Source organism: Chrysochloris asiatica, unplaced genomic scaffold (genome assembly GCF_000296735.1).
Source record: "Chrysochloris asiatica unplaced genomic scaffold, ChrAsi1.0 scaffold00001, whole genome shotgun sequence".
In the NCBI taxonomy this organism is placed as follows: Eukaryota; Metazoa; Chordata; class Mammalia; order Afrosoricida; family Chrysochloridae; genus Chrysochloris; species Chrysochloris asiatica.
This window is the reverse complement of record NW_006408519.1, coordinates 41,356,468-41,378,090: the sequence shown is the minus strand read 5'-3', so window position 1 is coordinate 41,378,090 and position 21,623 is coordinate 41,356,468. Positions and strand designations below refer to the sequence as shown.

General features: G+C 48.2%; 1 protein-coding gene across 1 annotated transcript in view; it reads right to left on the bottom strand.

Moving 5' to 3' along the window:
• The window catches only part of TG (thyroglobulin), a 266,945-nt gene that overhangs the window by 14,010 nt on the left and 231,312 nt on the right, over positions 1 to 21,623 (bottom strand). The window contains exons 44-45 of the mRNA XM_006830717.1: positions 7,490 to 7,671; positions 5,785 to 5,892 (exon numbers count right to left, since the gene is read on the bottom strand). Coding sequence (XP_006830780.1) covers positions 5,785 to 5,892; positions 7,490 to 7,671 — 290 coding nt within the window. The remainder of the gene's footprint in view (positions 1 to 5,784; positions 5,893 to 7,489; positions 7,672 to 21,623) is intronic.

The following is a 21,623-nucleotide window of genomic DNA, read 5'->3' as shown; positions in this document are numbered from 1 at the left end:
AATCGGAACTGACTCCATGGCACATAACAACAACTATATAACAGGGTTTCTACTCTATAGTCTAACTTTTACTGCTGCTTACTTACTAGTATGTAGAGAACAACTTCCCTGGGCATCAACTCAGGTGAACTGCTCACGGATAAGCAAACAGCCATAAGCTTGTGTGTAGCATGATTATAGTCACCCCCGAGATCTCAACGCAACGTGAGTACCTTGGGTATAAAAAGCGTTCAGTAAAATTTGCAGATAAATGTTGAAGAGGGTGGACAGCAGAAACACCAACACCTCCTGGGACTGGAGATCTCACTCCTCTGTTCACTGGGAAACAACCCTGCTCTCTACACAGAATGTAGACAGGTCAATGAACAGAGTTCAAGAATCCAGCCACTTGGATTGCTAATTCTAATACACTTACTGAGACAGTCAATCAAAGACAATGAGTTTTGAATCTGGAATGTTCAAGGCCCCTAGAATGCACAGAAATGTCTAGCATGCAAATGTTTTTGTCTACAATTCACAACTTTGTTCCCCAGGGTTGAAACAAGTTACAAAGGAGGAACAACACTGCCTCTTGAGTTATCCTGAGGTTTTTTTCCTCTCCCAACCTTATTTTCCTCAGGGGGAAACAACTCAAGCTCCTGAATACTGGGAGTCCTGGTGTGGCACTATAGGATAAGCACAGCACTGATAACCACAAGGTCTGCGGTTTGAGCACACCAGCTGCTCCTTGCAAACCCTGCACAGGGTGGGTATGAGTCAGAACAGATTTAACAGCACTTACCAACAACCTTGATAGCATCAAGCTGCTTAGTCCTCAAGCTAAACTGACATGAAGCTTGAGGACTAAGGTGCGCCTGACCCAAGCCATGGTATTTTCAATAACCTCATATGCATGAGAAAGCTGGACAGTGAATAAGGAAGATTGTAGAAGATTTAATGCTTTTGAGTTATGGTGTTGGAGGAGAATACTAAAAGTGCCATGGGCTGCCAAAAGAACCAATAGATTTTTGTTGGAAGAAGTGCAGCCAGAGTGCTCCTTGGAGGCCAGGGTGGCCAAACTTCGTCTCTCATACTTTGGACATATTGTCAGAAGGGTCCAGTCACTGGAGAATGATATCATGTTTGGTAAGGTGGAGGGTCAAAGGAAAAGAGGAAGACCCCCCAATGAAATGGATTGGCCAAGTGGCAGCATCAGTGGCCTCAAGCGTGGCAACAGTAGTGAGGTTGGCCCAGGATCTGGCAGTGTTTCGTTCTGCTGTGCATAAAGTCACTGTAAGTTGGTACCAACTCGATGGCAACTAACAACAACAACCAACAACTGAATATGGAATATAGACAATGAGCCAGTCGTTTAATATATATTATTTTGAACCATCAGCACCATCCTACACAGTTGTTGTTGAGTGCCATCAAGTCGGTTCTGACTCATATTGACCCTGTATAGGGTTTCCAAGGAGTGACTGGTAAGCTTGAACCGCTGACCTCGTGGTTCAAACGGACTTGCAGTCCAGCACATTAACCAACATGATAGGTAAGAAAATGGAGGTGACACAACTTGCCCAAATGCCAACAGCTTTTAAGTGCGAGAGATAGGACTGAAACTTATTTGGCTGAGCTTTAAAGGATGTGTGTTCTTCCACTATGCAGAGCCACCACTCTCAAATTAGAGAATGGTTGAGCTCCTCATGAGAGCGCCCAAGTAAGTGCTCAATTTCAAGAGCCCCACTCCACCCCACAACCCAAAGATAAGTCAGACCCATCTACTAGGATGTTGGAATAGCATCCCAGGACCCTGGGGATGAAACGCTTTAGAAGAAAGACCCAAACACAGGACACAATTCAAGCAAGACAGTTCTCATATGGGCAGTTTCAGGACCCAAGTGTCTTTTCCTCCTCCCCTCCAAAATGCCAATTCGTTCACTGCAGGAGGTTGGTCCTGGATTTCAGGAACTCAAGTCCCAGAAATGATCTAGGTGGGCAGTTAGAAAACCACACTCCTCTGCGACCAATTAGCAACAGTCTAGACAGTGATGACTTACTGTCTTGTGTTCACCAGCTATTGCTAGGAGAGCTGATATATTCTAGCAGAAATGGAGGCACTAGACAGATGGCTGGAAATGCAACCACACACATATATTTTAAGTATGTAGATTTGAGCCAGAAATAAATGAGGAGTGTGACGGCTCCACGCAAGAGAGGAGCGTCTGTCTGAGCAGAAACAATCAACTTGCCAACAAAAAGCTACTTGAGTCAATGAATGAATCCCAGAAATGAACCCACTTGACTTGTTGGCAAGCGTTGTGGAGTTGATTCTGACTACGGTGGCCCATGTGTGCAGGGTAGAACTGCCCCATAGGGTTTGCAAGGCTGAGGAGACATTTCAGAAGCAGATCACCAAGGCTTTCTTTTGAGGTGCCCCAGGGTGGGTTCAATCTGCTAACCTTTCAGTGAGTAGTCCAACAGTCAACTATTTGCACCATCCAGGGATTCAGATGGGACCTGTGATCACATGGGGAACGAAAACCTAAATGCCAGGAGTTGTTGAGAATGGTTTTTGATGGGCTAGGCACTGTCTACACTCATTGCTTGCCAGGGAATGTTCTACGTATAAATCCAAGGTCACAGCAGCTCTCTGTGGTGGTGGTGGTTCTTGTGGCTAAAGGGCCACCAAGTTGATTTCAACTCAATATCCTTGTAGAGGGTTTCTGAGGCTGGAATTTTTACTGAAGCAGAAAGCTCCAGCTTTCTACTCTGTGATTGTTGTTGTTAAGTGCCATCAGATTGGTTCCACTCATAGTGGCCCTGGAGAGGGTTTCTGAGACTGTTAATCTTTACAGAAGCCTCATTCTTCTCTGTGGTGGTATTGTTGTTAAGGGCCATCGAGTCAGTTCCAACCCACAGCAACCCTGTATAGGGTTTCTGAAGAGCTTCTGGTGAGCTTAAACCATTGACCTTACAGTTCAAACGGCTTTGCAGTCTAGCACGTTAACCCACAGTGCCACACCAGGACTCCTCTCTGTGGTAGGTACTGCTATTATCCCCATTTTTCAGATGAAAAAACTGAGTCACCAAGGACGCTAAGTGACTTGCCTTTGTTATCAAGCCAATAAGGCTCAATTTAAAAGGTTATCATTGGAGGAAAAAATTGAAGTTGTCAAGGACTTCATTCTTCTTGGATCAACTATCAACACTCATGGAAGCAGCAGTCAAGAAATCAAATGACGTATTGCATTAGTCTTCCTTATTCACTGTCCAGCTTTCACATGCATATGAGGTTATTGAAAATACCATGGCTTGGGTCAGGTGCACCTTAGTCCTCAAGCTGACATCTTTGCTCTTCGACACTTTAAACAGGTGTTCAAAGTGTTGAAATGGCCAGCTTTGTGTTTGAAACTAACTTTGCAGTCAAGCACATCACTCCACAGTGCCACACCAGGACTCCATAGTGTGTGTTTTATTCATGTTTCTCTGTCATATGCTGGTCATTCTCACACTATCCACACTGAATAGAGCATGGTAGCATGGAAATAAACTTTTACAGGCACGGGGAAACCAGAAAATGTGTGTGAGCTGTTTAACTGCTCTGTCCGCATTGTTGCAGTGGGCTGGAACTAGATTCCACTAGCTCCACTCTGCTGGTTCAGCATCACTGTCTGTACAAATGATTCTGCGTGCCAACTCTCTCACCTCTAAAAAATGTGAGAACGTGAGAACTGCAAAGTGCCTTGCAGGGACTTTGCCTGTCTACCTGCATTGTAGGAGCTTTTACTCAACACTCCAGTTTATGGCTCCATATGATAAGCACTGGACTACAAACCACAAGGTCCACAGCTGGAGCCTGCCAGCCACTCAGTGAGAGAGAGATGAGTCTTTCTACTCCCTCTAAGATTTAAAGCCTCAGAAACCCTATACAGGGATGGAACCATCTGAGAGAAAAGGGGCTGGAGACGCAGACCCCTCTCAGCATTTCCGTCTTGTCCTTGCCCTGACCCCCCTTTGACAGAAGCCAAAACTAAGTCCCCAGGGCCCCTGTCTTGGCATTCTAGGATTGTCGCAACAAAAGACCACAAATTAGTCTGATTATAAAAGCGGACATGCCTTGTCTCACAGTTCTGGAGTCTGGGAGGCTGAGGTTAGGGTGACAGCAGGGCTGTGCTTACTCTCTGAAGGCTCAGGGGAGATTCCTTCCTGCCTCGCCCAGCTTCTGGGAGCTCTAGTCATTCTTGGGCTTGTAGTTGCAGCTCTGGTCACATGGTCACCTGCCCTCTGTATGTCTGCCTGGTCTTTTCTGACAATAGGACACCCATCTAGACTGAGCCCTGGTAGCATGTTGTTGTTGTTGTTGTTGTTAAGTGCTGTTGAGTCATGTCCAACTCAAAGAGACCCTCTATAGGGTTTCTGGGGAGTGGCTGGTGGGTTTGAACCACTAACCTTGCAATTCAAACTGACCTTTTGGTCCAGTGCATTATCCTGCAGCACCACACCAGGATTCCATGTTGTTGTTGTTGTTGTCGTCGTTAAGCGCCATCCAGTCAGTTCTGACTCATAGCATCCCTCTATAGGGTTTCTGAGGAGCAACTGGTGAGCTTGAACTGCTGACTCTGTGGCTGAAACCAACTTTGCAGTCAAGCACATCACCCCACAGCGTCACACCAGGACTCCATTGTTATGTGTTGTGGAGTCGGTTCTGACTCATAGCGACCCTTGTACAGGGTTTCCGAGGCTGTAAATATTTATGGGAGCAGAAAGCCTCATCTTTCTCCCATGGAACAGCTGGTAGTTTTGAACTGCTGACCTTGCGGTTCGCAGAGGACTCCATAGCAGGTTACAAATTGCTCTGCTATCTGTAAGGTCAGCTGTTTGAGCTTGCCAGATGCTCCTCGGGAGAAAGGTGATATTTTTATGCTCCCATAAACATTTATAACCTCAGAAATCCTACACTGGGTCGCTATGAGTTGGAACTGACCCCACAGCATGCCACCATCTCCACCATTCATATTAGGGCAGAACCCACCCCACCCTAGCTGCAAGATCAGTGGTTCAAACCCACCAGCCACTTTCAGAAACCCTCTGCAGGTTGCTATGAGTCAGAACCAACTCGATGGCACTTAACAACAATAACAAGAAAGCAGCTACCAGCAGCAACAGCTCCAATAAAGGTGAATGCACATTTTAATGCTTTTGATGAACTTATGGAGGCGCACTGTACTCCTTGGTCCTCAAAGAGAGGCAGCCAGAGAACCAGAGAGCCAGTGTGCTGAGAGCCTGGCATTTGGGAGATGAGGCTATTCTCAGTCCATCTTTCCACGCCAGCCTCCCTGGCCATGGGTGGCCCCAGACCACCCGACCATGAATCCTCCATCCAAACCAGATGACTCTGCATATTCCCTCCTTCCTACATGCCTCTGTCCATGACCAAGTTGCCGTTTCATCTCCTCCCCTAACCTGGAAGCAGTTGTTTAACTCCGGGAGGTAGAACAGCTTGAAACTGTCCATAGTTCTAAGAAAGGAGACCCGTGTTTTCCTGGAAAGAAAAGGTCTGGGGTTCCCAGAAGGCAGGGGTCACTGCTCTGCCCATGGGACAACCCCGCTGCACTCCTTGAGCCTCAGCCGCCTCATCTGGGAAGAAGGATAATTGTTTCCACCCTGACAACCTCCCATGGATGTAGCGCGTGTCTGTGATACCATATTGACAGGTGTTCTATCTGTGCAAACCAGGTGAACACACCCGTAGTTCCAGGTGCCTTTGTTTACCAACACACACTGGACCAGTGAGCCCCTCACCTGCTGTGGCCGTAGCTCTCGGGAACGTGGTACATGAAGACATTTCCTCGGGTTTGCTTTGCCCAGCGAGTGGCCATGTTGATCACGGGGCAGATGATGAAGTAGTCCCTGGAGAAAGAGGATGAGGAGGAAGTCTAGTTTCTTACAACTCTATGGACAGCTGAGCTGGCTGAAGGCCACCCCCAGACTTGGAGGCCCTTGGCCATCCAGCCCTGCAGAGAAGACCTTACAGCCTCACCCAGAACAGTTCTCCAAGGTCTCCACCACCTCACCTGGCCAGAGGTGGCTGGTTGGAGGACTTTTGTCCATTTTGGGGTAAGGCTGACCAGGAGTACCAACCAGTACTAACAGCAGAACACGTAGGGCCAAGAGGCTCATGGGACAAACATCTTCCCCAAACATCAGCCTGATTTATAGATTTGGAGGTAAAACAAATCTGAGAACAGATAAACTCGAGCTGAACCTAAGCTACACACACATTTCTAAAGCAGAGATTTCAGGGCTATTTCCTGCACACAGGGCCCCAGGCCAGCGAGTCTCTACTGGGGGTGAGTTTACCACTCTGCCACTGCCCATCTGCAGACATTTCTGATTCTCCCAGTTGAGGCCTGGAGGTGGGTGGGAGCAAAAGATGCAGCTAAGCATCCTACAATGTATAGGCCAGCCTCCCACAACAAATATCTGACTAGTCCCAAATGTAACTGGGCTGAAATGGGAAACATCTGCCTCAGACTCTGGAACTTCACATTCAGCCCACCACTGGGGTAATTTGAAAATGAAGTATCAGCATGCTGCACTGAGAACCTGTGTCTCATACGTCAAGGGAGCGTGCTTTCAGGAGCAGCAGGTCTGGACTGGAACAGCCGGGCTTGGTAGACCTCAGCCAGCCAGGTTTCCAATTCCACCTGCATTGCTGAGCCAAGGTCCCAGAAACCCACAGTTGGGGTTCCCCAGGGTGGCCCCATTCCCAGAGGCTCCTAGGAGGAGAGAACTGGAACCCTGGTCTCATCAAAAATGATGTGCTGTGTACACAGAGAACACAGGGCTCTTGGCCCAGCGGCCTTAGGGAATGCAGGGAGGCACAGGGGTCCAGACACCTGCATGTGAGATCAGAAGAGGAAGGAGGGATGGTCCGGCCACATCAGGTCTTGGGGAGCAGACTTTTACCCCTCCTGGAGGGCCCTGAGTCAGAGAAGCTAGAACCACAAAGAAATGGGAACCTCATGTGTCCAATCTCAAGAAACAGCTCCCAGGACTAGGAGCCTGGGTGTGTACCTGTCCGGGTCTCAGTTTATCCACATGCAAAGTGACCCCTGGCTGCCCCAGAAAGCTCTACAGTAGTGCTCCTGCTGTGGGAACTGGGCATCTATCACACTATTAAAGCCCCCAGGGGGGCTCGGGTGCAGCTGGGTTGAGATCAGAGGTAGGATGAGAGTGAGGGGAGGGTCCTTGTTTCTTGCTGTCCAGTGGATTCCAATGCAAGGTGCCCACAAGTGTGAGGCCCTCAATTCTTGTAGCCTCTGTTGAGCTTTCTCATACAGGGTGCACAGTGGGCATGCACACTGTCTCTACCCTCCTGGGCAGCAGCGTCCACCCCACCCGTCCACTATACTTTGTAGAGGGAACAAATGATGACCAGGAAAGCCACCTCACAGAGCCTCACAGTAGTATCTCGCCCCTCTGCAGTGACCCTCTGCTGGCTCACCGGGTGGCATTCTCCAGAGCCCGGGAGAAGGAGGCATACTCGTCTGCAGAATGTTCCAGGGAGTAGTACCACGTGGCAGCAGCCTGCACACCAGCATCCAAGGCCTCACCACCCAGGGAGTTCTGCAGTGCCTGGTAGAAGGCGGTTTTGCTGCTGGTCCTCCCTTGACTCTCCTCAAATTGCTAAAAAAAAATAAAAATAAACAGACAGGGTGTCTAGTAGGTGTAGTTCAAACCCTTGGCCTAGAACCTTCTCTCAGGGAGGTGAAGGGAGAAGTGGATGGGTGTTGGGAGCAGAAACCCAGCTCTACCTGCTGTAGCTGTGTAGCCTAGACCAAGCTGCTTACTCCTCTCTGCCTTAGCTGCCTCATCTGAACAATGGGCTCAATGGGAGTGGCTTCCGTTTTAACAGGGCCACTAAAAACCAACTCGACAGCACTTAACAACAACTGAACACCAGGACCAATTGCTGTCAAATCACTTTGTAGTAGAACTGTGTTTCATAGAGTCGTCAATAGCTGATTTTTCAGAAGTGGAGTGCCAAGCCTTTCTTCCAAAGCATTCCTGGGTGGACTTGAACTACAAACCTCCTAGTTAGCAGTTACCAATCAGTGTTTTCACCACAAAAGAAATCCACAGCGTTATTGGTTAGTGTAAGGACAAAAAAAAAAAAAAAAAAAAAAAAAAAAAAGCCCTAATGCATTCAATTATTTAACAGGGTGCCAAGAGCTTAATAAGCTCAACAAACATTAGCTCGTACCAGGTCCCACCCACGCTTGTCCCGTCCTCTACATGGGCTGCTATCTCAGCTGGCTTATGGGTAGCCAGGAGCTGGCTTCATTCTCAACATACGACTGTTTTATGTGCACTTCGGTACTGAGACCAAGTACATGCCAGGCCTGGGAAACAGCAGCAGCCACTGGACCACGCCCCCTAGTCTTTGGGGCTGAAGGTCTAGTGGGCTGAGATGGGGAATGACCACAGGCTGCACAGGTCATTAGGGCAGGTGCTGTGAAGATGTGGGATGTTCAGGGATGGCACACAGCAACAACATATATCTTTCACTCACCCACTCATTGGTTCATTCTAGTCCTGACTTTGCCATCACTAGCATGGAGTCTGGGTGGGCCATTCGCCTCCCCCAGGACTCAGCATCTTCATCTCTGAAGACACGGACCAGCAGAGAAGGATACCAGGCTCCAGGGCCCTTGTACAGTTGGTGCTGTGTGTTTACATATTTCTACAAACTCTTGTAAACAGGGAAACATACTCATCCACACACACCCTGAAATGTTCCAGTTGTTTCTCTAAACATGTCCAAGCACGCAGCATCTTCAAGTAGAATTTAGTAAGTGACCCCCACACCACCGCCAGGGGGAAGGACTCTTAAAATGTCTTTCCACTGCTCCTGGGGCTTCTGGGGGCTGACTCCCAGCCTGCCCTAATGAGAGGTGAGTGGGCCACACTGGGGAGTAGATGATCCAAGGCAGAGCCAGGGGCAGCTGCATATCAGCTTCATGGGTGCCTAGGCTGGATCCAGACACAGTGTTTACACTACCCAAAATGCTTTCTCGGGAAGAAGTCTGAAGCACTATGTTGTTGTCGTTACATGCCCTCGAGTCGGTTCTGACTCATAGTGACCGGTATAGGGTTTTAAAGGAGGAGCTGGTGGGTTTGAACTGCAAGCCTGTGGCTCAAACTGACCTTGTGCTTATTCTACAGTGCCATGCACAATAATAATAACTGTTAAATCTGAATATTGAAGACACAAATATTCATTAGATTGGTGACTTGCAGATATTTTTACCTGCAGTCTGCAATAAGATATCTTACACAAGCCCTTGTGCACACACACACACACACACACACACACACACACACACACACGCCATGATGCAATGCCCATTTTAACCAGAGATAATGCATCCTATAGTTTCCATTTCTAGTCTCTCCTAGTCTGGTCTTTTAAAAATGCTTGCCTATAATCTAGTATGTGGATTTTGTAACCGACAACTGAGCCAGTATCCAAACTATGGGGCAAAAACTGCATTACATTACTGTTATTTTCTGAGGGTTGTAATATTTCATAACAACAACAAAATGATAGCAGCAGCCATTGGCACACCTCCTATCATTGCCAAGTTTTCTTCTGCTAAACACGTTATACCTGAGCCTCATTGAAGTATCAAAACAAGCATGTGAACGGGGCATTAGATGAGTCCATTTTAATAACCTTTATTCTAAGGCTCAGAGACTCTAAATGGCTTCTTTGGGCCAGTCGGATCGGGGCATGAGCCCAGGTCTCACTGGAGGAAATGTCCAAACCTTTCCCCCTGTCTATAACTATAACCTTGTATAAGGGTCGTAGACCACAGGGACCTGCCTGCTGGGTCCTCAGTGCAGAAGATAAGAAGAACAATGTGTGTACAGAGTCAAAGTTTAGGGTTCACGTCCTAACTGCAAAATTTGAGGGGTCTTTAGAGAAGACACAAAGATCTACTGGTACAGTGGGTAAATAAAGTATTGGGCTGCAAAGTCAGTGGTTCTAATCACCACTGCTCCCTTCTTCCATCTAAGCAGTTCCGTTTTTGTCAAGTGCTGTCGAATCGGTTCTGACCCAGAGCAACCCTGCCTAAGGTTTCCGAGGAATGACTAGTGACTTTGACGCACCCACCTTGTGGTTCAATTCTACCTTATGACCCAATACTTATCCTACAACACCACCCAGGACTCCATAAGCAATTTGACTCCGTGGGATACAGGGTCTTTATGCATCGGAATTGACCTGAAGACAGTAGGTCTTGAATTCAGAAAACACAATTCACCGTCTCTGAGACTTCTAGCTTTAAAATGGAAGTGATAGTATTGATACAGGCCCCCTTTGAACTCTCCTGAGAGGATGAAGTGACCAAAGCGGTGTGAAAAGGCTTTGTCCTTTACAAGATGTACTGCCAGTTCTGGCTAGTGTTTCAGGGACACCATGGCACTGGCTGAAAGTAGTGCAAGGAGACTCCAGCTAGAGCCAGGTTTGGATCAGGGCTCCTCCACTTCTCAGCTGTGTGTCTTTGGACAAGTCACTCACCCTCTCTGACCCTCAGGAGTCTCACATTCAAATCTCCAGTGCTGTTCTGAGAATGACAAACGATGTTTCGGAGCAATTAGCTCAAAGTCAGGTATGTAGGGTTTCTGAGGAGTGGCTGGTGGGTTTGAACCACTGACCTTGGGGTTAGCTGTTCAGTGCTTTTCCTACAATGCCACACCAAAACCTGGGTTTGGCATATGTACTACTGAATAAACCAGAATCATTTTCATGAACCGTGGGTTTCCTTGGAATCAATTAGAAAACTGTTGAACACAGGCTCCAAACCACTTTGTTCAAATGAGAAAAACACTCCAAGATGGCTGTGCAGCGATCTGCATGAAAGGAGCTGCCTCTTGCTTATTTTTATCCTCATTTCTTCATGTGACAAATAAGGACGTTTTTACAGAACTGTGAATGAATACAACTATTGACTATTTGGAGGGGGGGGTTGTCCAAATACATGTGGTCCCTGTAAGATCCATCTAAGCCAGAGGTAGGGGCCTTGATGTGGGGTGAAGGCAAGATGAGAAGAGGCTGAAGGAGTGAAATTCTAAGGTGTATTCTGCACGGGGGTATCTTATGAAGGAACTTGTCATTCTTGAGCCCAGGCACTGACTGGGTCTAAAATCCAGGGCAGAGCAGAAGTGGAGGGGTACAGTACAAGGACCAGGGTGAGGGCCAGTGGCAATGACGTGAGTCTCCTTGGGCCACTTGGCCTTTTGGGAGGTATCCCATTGCTATTCAAGTTGATTCCAACTCATAGCGACTGGACAGGACAGAAAAGAAGTACCCCACGGGGTTTTCAAAGTTAATCTTTGCAGAAGCAAACAGCATCATCTTGTCTCCCATAGAGCAGCTGGTGGATCACCAGCCGAGCACTTAAACACTGCGTCTCCAGGGCTCTCTTGGGAGGCAGACTCCTTCCTCAGGTCCTCACATGAGGTGTTCACTGTGGGCCAGGTTCCAGCACCAGCTGTACCCACAATTTGCTACTATGCACACACAGGGAGGTGGCGGACAATCCAGGCATGGCCTCAGACCAGGTGGCCTTTTGTTCCACTATGACTTGGAGGCCAAGTTGGCAGCAAATGACAACATTGTCCCCTGTGATGAGAGGTGCCATAGGAGACCAAAAGGACAGCATTTGTCCAGGGGCAGAATTCAGAAGACAAGAGGGTTGGGAAGGAAGGTGGACTGGAAATGGGAAAACATGGCAGGTGGAGGTGGAGGGTTGTTGACTGAGAAGCTAAGCTGCCTTGCAAACTTCCCCCAGATCACAATACAAAGTTGAAACAACAACAACACAAAACAGTGCTCCTGGAGAGTACTTGCCAGGATTTACTTAAAGGCCCCGAGTGGTGGGTAGGGGTTCTGTGTGGCACTGTAGGAAAAGCACTGCAAGGTCAGCCGTTCAAACCCACCAGCCTCTCCTCAGAATCCCTATATAGGGTTGCTATGAGCTGGAACAACTCGACATCACACAACAATGGGGACAGTGGTGGGTAGATGCTGACTGAGGAATGTCCCCAGGGTCCTGAGCTCTGTTTCCATGTGTCACCATTGTCAGTGACTGTGTGTACCAGAACCACCATGGAGCAGGGGTCAGGGGTCCCTACTAAGTATGATGCCAACCCCTGGGAAGGTGTTCAGTAAATATGTGTTGGATGAACACATATAGGAAGCTCTGCCTTGGTAGAGATAGTACCAGCTCTAAAGCCAAACTTCTTGGGTTCAAATCCTGGAGTTGGAAAGATCTGGGCTTAGAGTCTAGCTTTGCCGCTTATTAGCTGTGTGTCCTCGGGCAAGTGACTTAATCTCTCTGTGCCTTGGTCTCTTCATCTGTAAAATGGGTGTGCAATAGTATTACCACCTTCATACAACTGCCATGAGGGCTCACTGAGATTACGCCTATAAAGTGTTAAGCACCAGGTCTGTCATCACTGCTATTGGATATTTGCAGATTCAACCTTATGTTAAGTTTAAGTGGTCTAAGTGGGTTCACGGTTTAGAAACTGGCCAGAATAGGGCTTGCTTCACTGGCTATTGGTCCAAAGACATGTGGAGAGTGACTGACCCACCATAAAGGTCCAGTCACATGTTCAAGTGTCCTTCAGGGACCCTGTCTACACCAAAGTAGCAGGACACCGATCGATCCCTGAGCATGGATAAGAAAATACCTCTGAACAGCTTCACAGCTTAGAAGTGGAGGAAGAGTGTCTGGTTTATGCACCCATGAGACTGAGATGTGAGTTCCCTGTTTGAAGGGGATCTGAGCAGTTGAGACTAGCTGGGTGTGGTCTTCTAGGCTGGTCAGTATCCTGGCAACTGCAGGAGGTGGGAGTGCAGAGGGACATAAGGTCACCAGGTCCTGAAGCCCACGTTTATCCATTCTTGGCAATGGCCAGGAGCACAGATGCCATTGGTTGCTGGTTTAATTAGAGGGTCAGCAGGGGGTGCGGAGCCTTCCATAAGCTGTAGCCACAAGAACATCCGCAGACCACGGATCTGCTCCAGACCTGGACTTCCGTATGGGGAGACTGAGAAAAGCCCGCCCTCTGTGTTTTTAAGGGATGACCATTAATATGCCCTAAAGAGAAGCTAACCTGATTCCTAGTATGCTGCTGTGGACTAGTAATGGACCACGAACCACACGGCCAGCAGTTCAAACCCACCAACTGCTCCTCAGAAACCCTATACAGGGTCTCTATGAATTGGAACTGACTCGAAGGCACTTAACCACACCAACATACTATAACATACGTTGTTCTTGTTAAGTGCCATCGAGTCAGGTTCTGAACCATAGCACCCCTGTGTAGGAGTTCCACGGAGCAGCTGGTGAGCTTGAACTGCCGACCTTGTAGTTCAAACCAACTTTGTATTCCAGTGCATTAACCCACAGTGCCACACCAGGACTCCATAATATATCTATTATAATATATAAACATACAATTATACCTAGCAGAAAGCCCATCCCATCTTTCTCCTAGGGAGGCCTTGCCTGCCTTCCTTAGTGACTTCTCTAGAAGTTAAGTCATGGGAGTGAGATCAGCTCCAGTCTTAAAGGTCCTCCAACTGCCTCCACTCACCCTTTTCCTCTGCCTGTCTACCCTGCTTGTGAGGCCGTATCTCCTCCTTTGCTTCTACATCAACCTATAAGACACTGAGCTCTGAGCTCCATATTTTCAAATCCAGAGTCTACCATCTCCTGGAAATCTTCCAGGTCCCTCAAACTCAATGGGCACCCATTTAACTTCTACACAAGCATGGAGTCCTGGCGTGGTGATGTAGGATTAGCACTGGACTGCTAACCACAAGGTCAGTGGTTCAAAGTCCTCAGCTGCTCCTGGAAAACCCTATATATAGAGTCACTATGACTCGGAACCAACTCAACTGAACTTAATAACAAAATAATACCACATGCTCTATTTAATCTCCAGGACCTTCTCCCACTCCTGTTTTCCAGTCCTCAGTGATGAGGACAACACCCAGGCGTTCCTGATTCTTATAGTCTCATCTTCCTCAACATTCAGTTGTCCTCCAATTCTGAGGACTCATCCCTCCTCTGCTGACCCACTGCTCTCTCCTAGTTCTGCCTCTTCCTGCCCTGCCCCATCTTGAGGGATGAAGGATGTGAACCCTGTAACTAGAGGTCCTCAGTCAAGTTGCCTGGGTTGGTTACTCTCCATGCATGATGAGTCATGAGAAGAAGAACCAAAGTAGAGTCACCTGATTCCTGGATGCACAGGTGAAGGGATGGATGACTGATTCCAGAATTCTCTAGAGCTCTGAGGTAGAAGGACACACAAACGCTCCCTTTTCGTAATGCACGTGATCAGGAACGGAAGATTCAAATGAACAAGACATAGTTTCCACCACAGAGTCCGAGAAAGTGGGGGAAGTCAGCTTGCTCCCCCTTAGAGGTAGAGTGCTCATGAACACGAGGTGACTGTGGGAATTCAGTGGGGATCATGATGTTATGGAAATGAGGTGGGTTTGGGAAGCAGCCCGACCATTTCCTCACATCCACCCTTCCCTTGGTCTACCCTGAGAGGCCTCCTCCTCTCATTCCACAGAAAGGGCCTTGATCAATGTTCCCATGACTTACTTCCTGTCAGACCCACTGGGCGTATCTCTGTCTTCATCTCACCCAGCTTTCAGTGACATTGGTACTTGACCTGTTTCTTTTCTTGGTTTTATGACGTCAAAAATTTCCTGTTCTCATCCAAATCTGGCTTCCCAATCTACAGTGCTGACCTCACCCTGGATTCCCAACTCATAAATCCAACTAATCTGAGCTACCCCAAGCCTTAGCACACCTGACACGCTAACTTCAGTTACTAGCTCCATCACTGCATTGCTACAGTGGACACACCAGGACTCCATAATATATCTATTATAATATATAAACATACAATTATACCTAGCAGAAAGCCCATCCCATCTTTGGGATGAGGGTCCCTCTCCCTGTTAGCTCTACTTCTGGTCTTACACCACTATTATTGACTTTCCATAGAGCTACCAAGGAGCTCTGGTAGTGTAGTGGTTATGAATTGGGCTGCTAATCTCCAGGTCGGCAGTTCAAAACTACCAGCTGTTCCATGGGAGAAAGATAAGGCGTTGTGTTCCGGTAAAGACTTACAGTCTCGGAAACCCTGTGCAAGGTCACTATGAGTTGGAACCGACTCCATGGTGCTTGACAACAACAACATAGAGCCACCAGAATGCTCTCTCATAAAAAAGGTAAATCAATCTCATCACTCCCATGCATAAAGCACTCCATTATTTGCCCGTTGCCAAGATAATAAAATCACTTCTCTTTATGAATGGCTGAGATTTTAAATATCCTGTTCCTTTGACATCACCTCCCTCTCTCCCTCTCTCTGTCACTGGCTTTCCTCCACAGACTGGTCATGTCCCCCAGATAAAGCGAGGCCAGCCCTGCCCCATGTTGTACCAGCCTTATACCTAGACCTTCCCAAGCACCCCTCACCCCATCCCATCCCATCTTTTCCCAGATCCTCAGTTCATATTGCTTACATGCTGCTGCCTCACTAGAACATAAACGCCACAGCTTTTCAGTGTCGTCTGCTTGGCTTCCACTTCCCCTGAACCTAGAGGATCGCCCAGTACACAGGAGCCTCTTAAAGAACACGTGTTAGCTGTGTGCAGGGACTCAGGTAGGGCTGAAGCCTGAGTCCACCTGTGACCTGGATGCCCCTGGGCCACACATGGCTGCTGTAGCAGGAACAGTGCCCACCTCACTTTTAGGGGTCTGTGAGAAAATTTCCATCTGGATTTCTTCTAAAACGATTGTTGCCGTTCTTACATGTTGTGGAGTTGGTTCTGACTCATAGCAACTCTGAATAGGGTTTCCAAGGAGTGGCTGGTGGGGTTGAACCACCGATCTTGCAGTTAGCAGTCCAGTGTTTATCTTATAGCGCCACACCCAGACTCCATGGCAATGGTGGTGGAGGTGTGCAGTACAGTCAATTCCAACTCACAGTGACACTATATTGGGTTTCTGAGGCTGTAAATCTTTGTGGGAGCAGAAAGCCTTATTGTTTTCCCTTGAAGGGGCTGGTGGACCTGAACTGCCAACCTTGTCCTTAGCAGCCCAGTGCTCATCCTATAGAGCCAGTGCACTGGAAGCAAACTGGCCGGGAATCAAACCCAGAGCTCCCTCAAAGAAGGCAAGAATCTTGCTACCAGGCCACATGTTACATCTTCTCTTCTCTGCGTAGAAATCTTCTCATGACTAGCAGGAGACAGGTAGAGCAGGTCTCACTGTGCCCATCTAAAAGTTACAGAAAACGCAGCCCAGACAGCTAAGCAGCCAGCCCTGTCATGTGCCTCAAGACAGGAGTGGAGGAGACCAGGAATGAGACCCATTTTGCTGGCTCCAGGTCCCGGGCCCCAGACTCTATCTGCCACCCACCCCCTGCAGCACAATGTCTCTGTTCAGAAAATTCATTCACATGCTGGGGCCTCCTGCAAGCTTCTCTTGCCATAATCTGTCACCAGCGGCTTGCTTTTCCTCGCTGGGGCTCATGCCAGGTGCTGCTTCAAAGTCTCCAATGGGCGGCCCTCCCCTCCCTTCCCCACTCCCTGCAGGGCCCCCCACTCCACCTGCTCCTGGATGAGGCAACTCCTGGCCCAGCTCGGGGGCACGGCGCTCTCAGGTGCCCTCTCATTCTGATTTTTCTCGCCTTCCTTGGAGATGTTTGTGCTTGGAAGGGCCAGCTGAATAGTCCATGTTGGAACAAATCTGCTTTTGATCATGCAAATGAATGCCCGGTTAATGTAGGCAGACTGTCAATTCCACCGGGAAGGAAGAGAAAAAGGGAAAAAATCCCCACCAAAGCGGCTGATGAAGGATTTCAATCTAAAGCTTGCACTTTGAGAAGGAGCAGCGTTCTCTGCGAGCCAGCCTCATGTTCCGTGGGTATGTCGTTAACTTTGTCGGACACGGGGACACAGGGTCGTTTGGATGGGCTGTCGCTGGTCTGGGTGGCAGGTGGGGGTCCTCACACAGACTTGGAACTTGCTCCCTACCCATCCTCTTGGAACTGAGAGCGTCTAGTGGGTTTCCGTCTGGATGATGGGTTAGGGGGTGGGGGCTGAACTGGGAGCCGTGAGACCCTCCCACCTGTCCTGTGACTTCTGGTGGGAAGCTGGGTCACATGGGTTTGGGGCTGGGCTCCGACTGGTATTTGAGCAGGCAGGGCTGGCTGGCTGTGTGTGTGTGTCTGCTGGGGTTTGGAACTGGTTTTGCTCACGCGAGGTGACTCAGGGACTGTATTCTCTTTGTAGTCTTGTTTTCTTCCGAGGACAGACACGCTGGACTGGGGACAACAGCTTTGGATGTGAATAGGCATACTGACATGAAAGAAGGATGGAAAATTGGTGCAGATATGAATTAACAATCTCCCAATTTCACAGATAGGAAAACTGAGGCCCAGGCTCTGGAGAACACGAATGGTTGTAACTATGATTCAGGGCACACTGGGTCAACAGACAGACAAGGGGACGGGGTCCTGGCAGTTCCATTGTCACTGGGCACCCTGGTGGCCATGCGTCCTTCCTCACAGGCTCTTGGATGTCCATCTTTCTACAAAGCGTGTATCAAGCAGCATCTTAGTGGTCTACTCTTGTTGCATCTTTGTCTCTTTCCCTGAACGTGAGCTTTCTGAGGGCAAGGGTTTAGTTTGCAGACATGCCTCAAGCACCAAGCATGTTGGCACAAGGTGGCCTAGTAAACGCTAGGTCTCTGAGACCCAGGACATAGCCATTCCAGGAGGGTCCTGGTGGGCCCAGGGGGCCAGGGGGATGTGGGGACTGAGGTCCCTGAGAATGTGCTTATTTGAAAGTACAGCCATCCTGAGATCTCCACCATCAAAGGTAGTTGGACCAGGTGCTATGCAACCTCTTGGGGGAAATGGGGAACTGCCCCCAAACCAACTTTAGGTACAGGTCATGAGCAGGCTGAGCCCAGGGAAGACAACCTCTGGGGACACAAATGAATCTGTTTTGAAATAAGGGGGTACGCGTCAACACTGCAGGCAGCTCAGCTGGCTGCACGGTCCATGGGTGTGTTCCATCCATCCGTTGATCCTGAGCTGGGAAAGATTCTGAGGCTCCCTTAGCTGGATCATTCTTATTCTGGAGTTTAATACAGATATGAGCATGGGTAACACCCCACAGTTGGAGCCAGAGGATCTGCAGTGGAGACTTGCTTTTTGCAAATGTCTAGTATGAGAGCTTGAGGCTATCATTCAACCTCTCTGAGTCTGTCAGTGAGCTGGTGGACCTGCCTCACAACGTTAGGGCTGGGATAGTGAGAAGCCACATGTTGCTGCACAGCTCTCTGTACCCAAGTGTTATGGACGGTTGCCATGGAGTAGACTCCAACTCATGGTGACCTTATGTTTGGACGCTGCCCAATCCCGTGCCATCTTCATGGTCATTGGTTAACTTTGAGTTCAGTGTTTGGCTAGTGTATTGAATGATGAAGACTTTACAGCCCAAGGGACTCCAGTTCCAGTGTTGTAGCAGACACCGTTGTGCTGTGATCTAGAAGGCTTTCAGTGTCTAATTTTCAGGAATAGAGTCAGGTCTTTGGTCCTGGTCTTAGTCCAGAAGTTCTGATGAAACCTTTCCGGGGTCCTTTGGGTAACCCTGCTGATATTGGAGCTATTACTGTTGTTACCATTAAGTGCCATCAAATTGGTTCTGACCCATGGCGACCCTATAGAAGGTTTCTGAGGAGCAGCTGGTGAGATTGAACTGTGGCACTTGCAATTCAAACCAACCTTGTAGTCCAGCGCATTAACCCATAGCACCACACCAGGACTCATAAATTTCAGCAGCATGCAAGCCACCACCATACAATAAGCCAATAGCTAAGTGATGTTGTTAAGTGTCGCTAAGTCAGTTCTGACTCATAGCAACCCTGTATAGGGTTTCTAAAGAGTAGCTGGTGGGTTTTGAACTGATAACCTTGTGGATCACAATCCAGTGCTAATTCTACAGCGCCACACCAGGAGCCCAACTACATCTTGTTATTGTTGTTAAGTGCCATCAAGTTGGTTCTGACCCATAGTGACCTTGTATAGGAGCAACTGGTGAGCTTGAACCACTGACCTTGTTTCAAACCTACTTTACAGTCCAGTGCATTAACCCACACCTCCACACTGGAGTTGCATACATTCAAGTACTCAGCCTATTGTCTGTGGTGGACATCAAGCTCTTGTAAGGAAGGTCTGGGCTTCCCTATGTAATAATAAGAGGATTCCTTGGGGTCAGATAGACCTGAATTTTGGCTTCATTTTGAATTTGTTTCTCCATCTGAAAACCAGTGATGATTATCCCTGCCACAGAGGGCTGCTGCGAGGAGGAAGCACTTCACTGAAGATCCCTAAAGTGGTGCCTAGCACGTAGTGTGTTCTCGAGGGTTTCATCCTTTCAATCCAATTAATATTTATTGGGCACCTAGTGCATACTGAGGGGCCCTGCTGGTGCGGTGGGTTAAACTAATGGAAAATTTGACAGTTCAAGCCCACCAGTCATTCCGTGGGAGAAGGATGCAAAGATCTGCTTCCGTACAGATTTATAGCCTTGGAGACCCTCCGGGAAAATTCTACTTGGTCCTACAGGCTTGCTTTGAGTTGGAATCGACTTGACAGTGACGGGTTTGTTTTTAGTTTTTTTGTTGTTTGTTTGACTGTATACTAGACACTTTTCTATGCTCCAGAGATGTATTAGAAAGAAGAAGAAAGTCTCAGTGCCCATAGATTTGCATTCTTGACGGGGAAGGAAGACAGCAGATAAACCAATATCAGCCAACCTTGGAGATACTGCAGTTCGATTCCAGATTGCTGCAACAAAACCAACACTGCATGAAATCTGGGGTTTCCTAGAGCATATGAGAAGTCCTGGTGTGGCGCTGTGGGTTAATGCACCAGACTGCAAAGCTGTTTGAACTGCAAGGTCGGTGGTTCAAGCTTACCAGTCGCTCCTCAGAAACCCTATACAGGGTCACTATGGGTTGGAACCGACTTGATGGCACTTAAAAACAAGAGCATATGAAAGTCATGTTGACACTCTATTGTAGTAAGTATGTGCTAATAGCAGAACTCTTGGTGTGGTGCCTTAGGGTCAGTACCGGACTGCTAACCACAAGGTCCGCAGTTCAAACACACCAGCCGCTCCTCGGAAACCGTCTACAGGGTTGCTATGAGTTGGAACTGTACTTAACAACAACAAAAGCATGATGGAAAACTTTGACATATTGGGAGAATGACCATAATGTAGCACAGCCATGAGACAAGCACATGCTGCTGGAAAAATGGTGCCCGTAGATAAAGGAACTTGAGGCTGCTACCAACCTTCTATTGATCCGAGTCTCACTATCTTATTTGACTGAGAAGTACAGTATAGCAAAGTGCAGGTAGGTGAGTATGTTGGGGGAAATGGGATGGCCAGGCTGCAGGGTGAGAGGTCAACAAAGGTGAGCTACTGTTGTCGTTCCAATTGGAGTGGCCAGGCCAGATCCCTCTACTACCAGCCTATGGGACCCAAGGAACTGAGTTACCCAGAACGAAGATTCTAGTTTTGCAGCTCCAAATATACCAGCGCCAGCCCTAGTGTCACTGTGGGATAAGCATTGGACGGCTAACCATAAGACTAGTAGTTCAAATCTACCAGCTTCTCCATGGGAGAAGAATGAGGCTGCCGCTCCCATGAAGATGTACTGACTCAGAAACCCTATAGAGGGTCCCTATGAGTAGGATTGATTTGAGGGCACTCTGGTTGTCTTTGGGAATATTTAATAGCTTGAGTGTATCTTAATTTACTCAACCGTTTCCATGCTAAGGCGCACGAGTTGCTTCCAGTTTTTGATACAATAGTTAATGCTGTGATAAATATTCTTGTATATCTTACTGTTGTGTGCTGCCGAGCTGGCTCAGACTCATAGTGACTCTGCATAGCATTTCTGAGACTGTAAATCTTTACAGGAGCAGAAAGCTTCATTTTTCTCTTTTGGAGCGTCTAGCAGATTTAAACTACTCATTATGCAGTTAGCAGCCCAAGGTGCACCCACTACGCCATATAGCATGTAAAGTTGGTGTCTAGGTGATGTAGGGTCTCTTCCCAAAGAGAGGTCTATTATTGAGAGGAAATCACATAACCTCAGGGAATGTGGATCTAGTTTGATTAAGCTAACGACTCTTTTTTTACCTTTGAGTCCAGTTGTATCACCCCATAACCCATCCAATAGCATCAGACAGAAACGCATGAGTGTGTGCTAGGGAGAGTACCCTGTGAGCAGACCCTAGAGTGGGCTTCTCACAGTGCCTTAAGGCTGGGGCCCCCATCCCAGACTTCACTATGGAAGGATTTTCATCAAGAACAGCTTGTCAAGGGAGGGATGGGGCCTAGTCCAAGGCTAATGGCTGCAGTTGTGGCTTAGGCTCAGGTAGGAAATGTGTGTTCAGGCAGATCAAAATGTCACTTTGTTGGACTCCCGGAGCAGACGGGTCATGGCTCACATGGA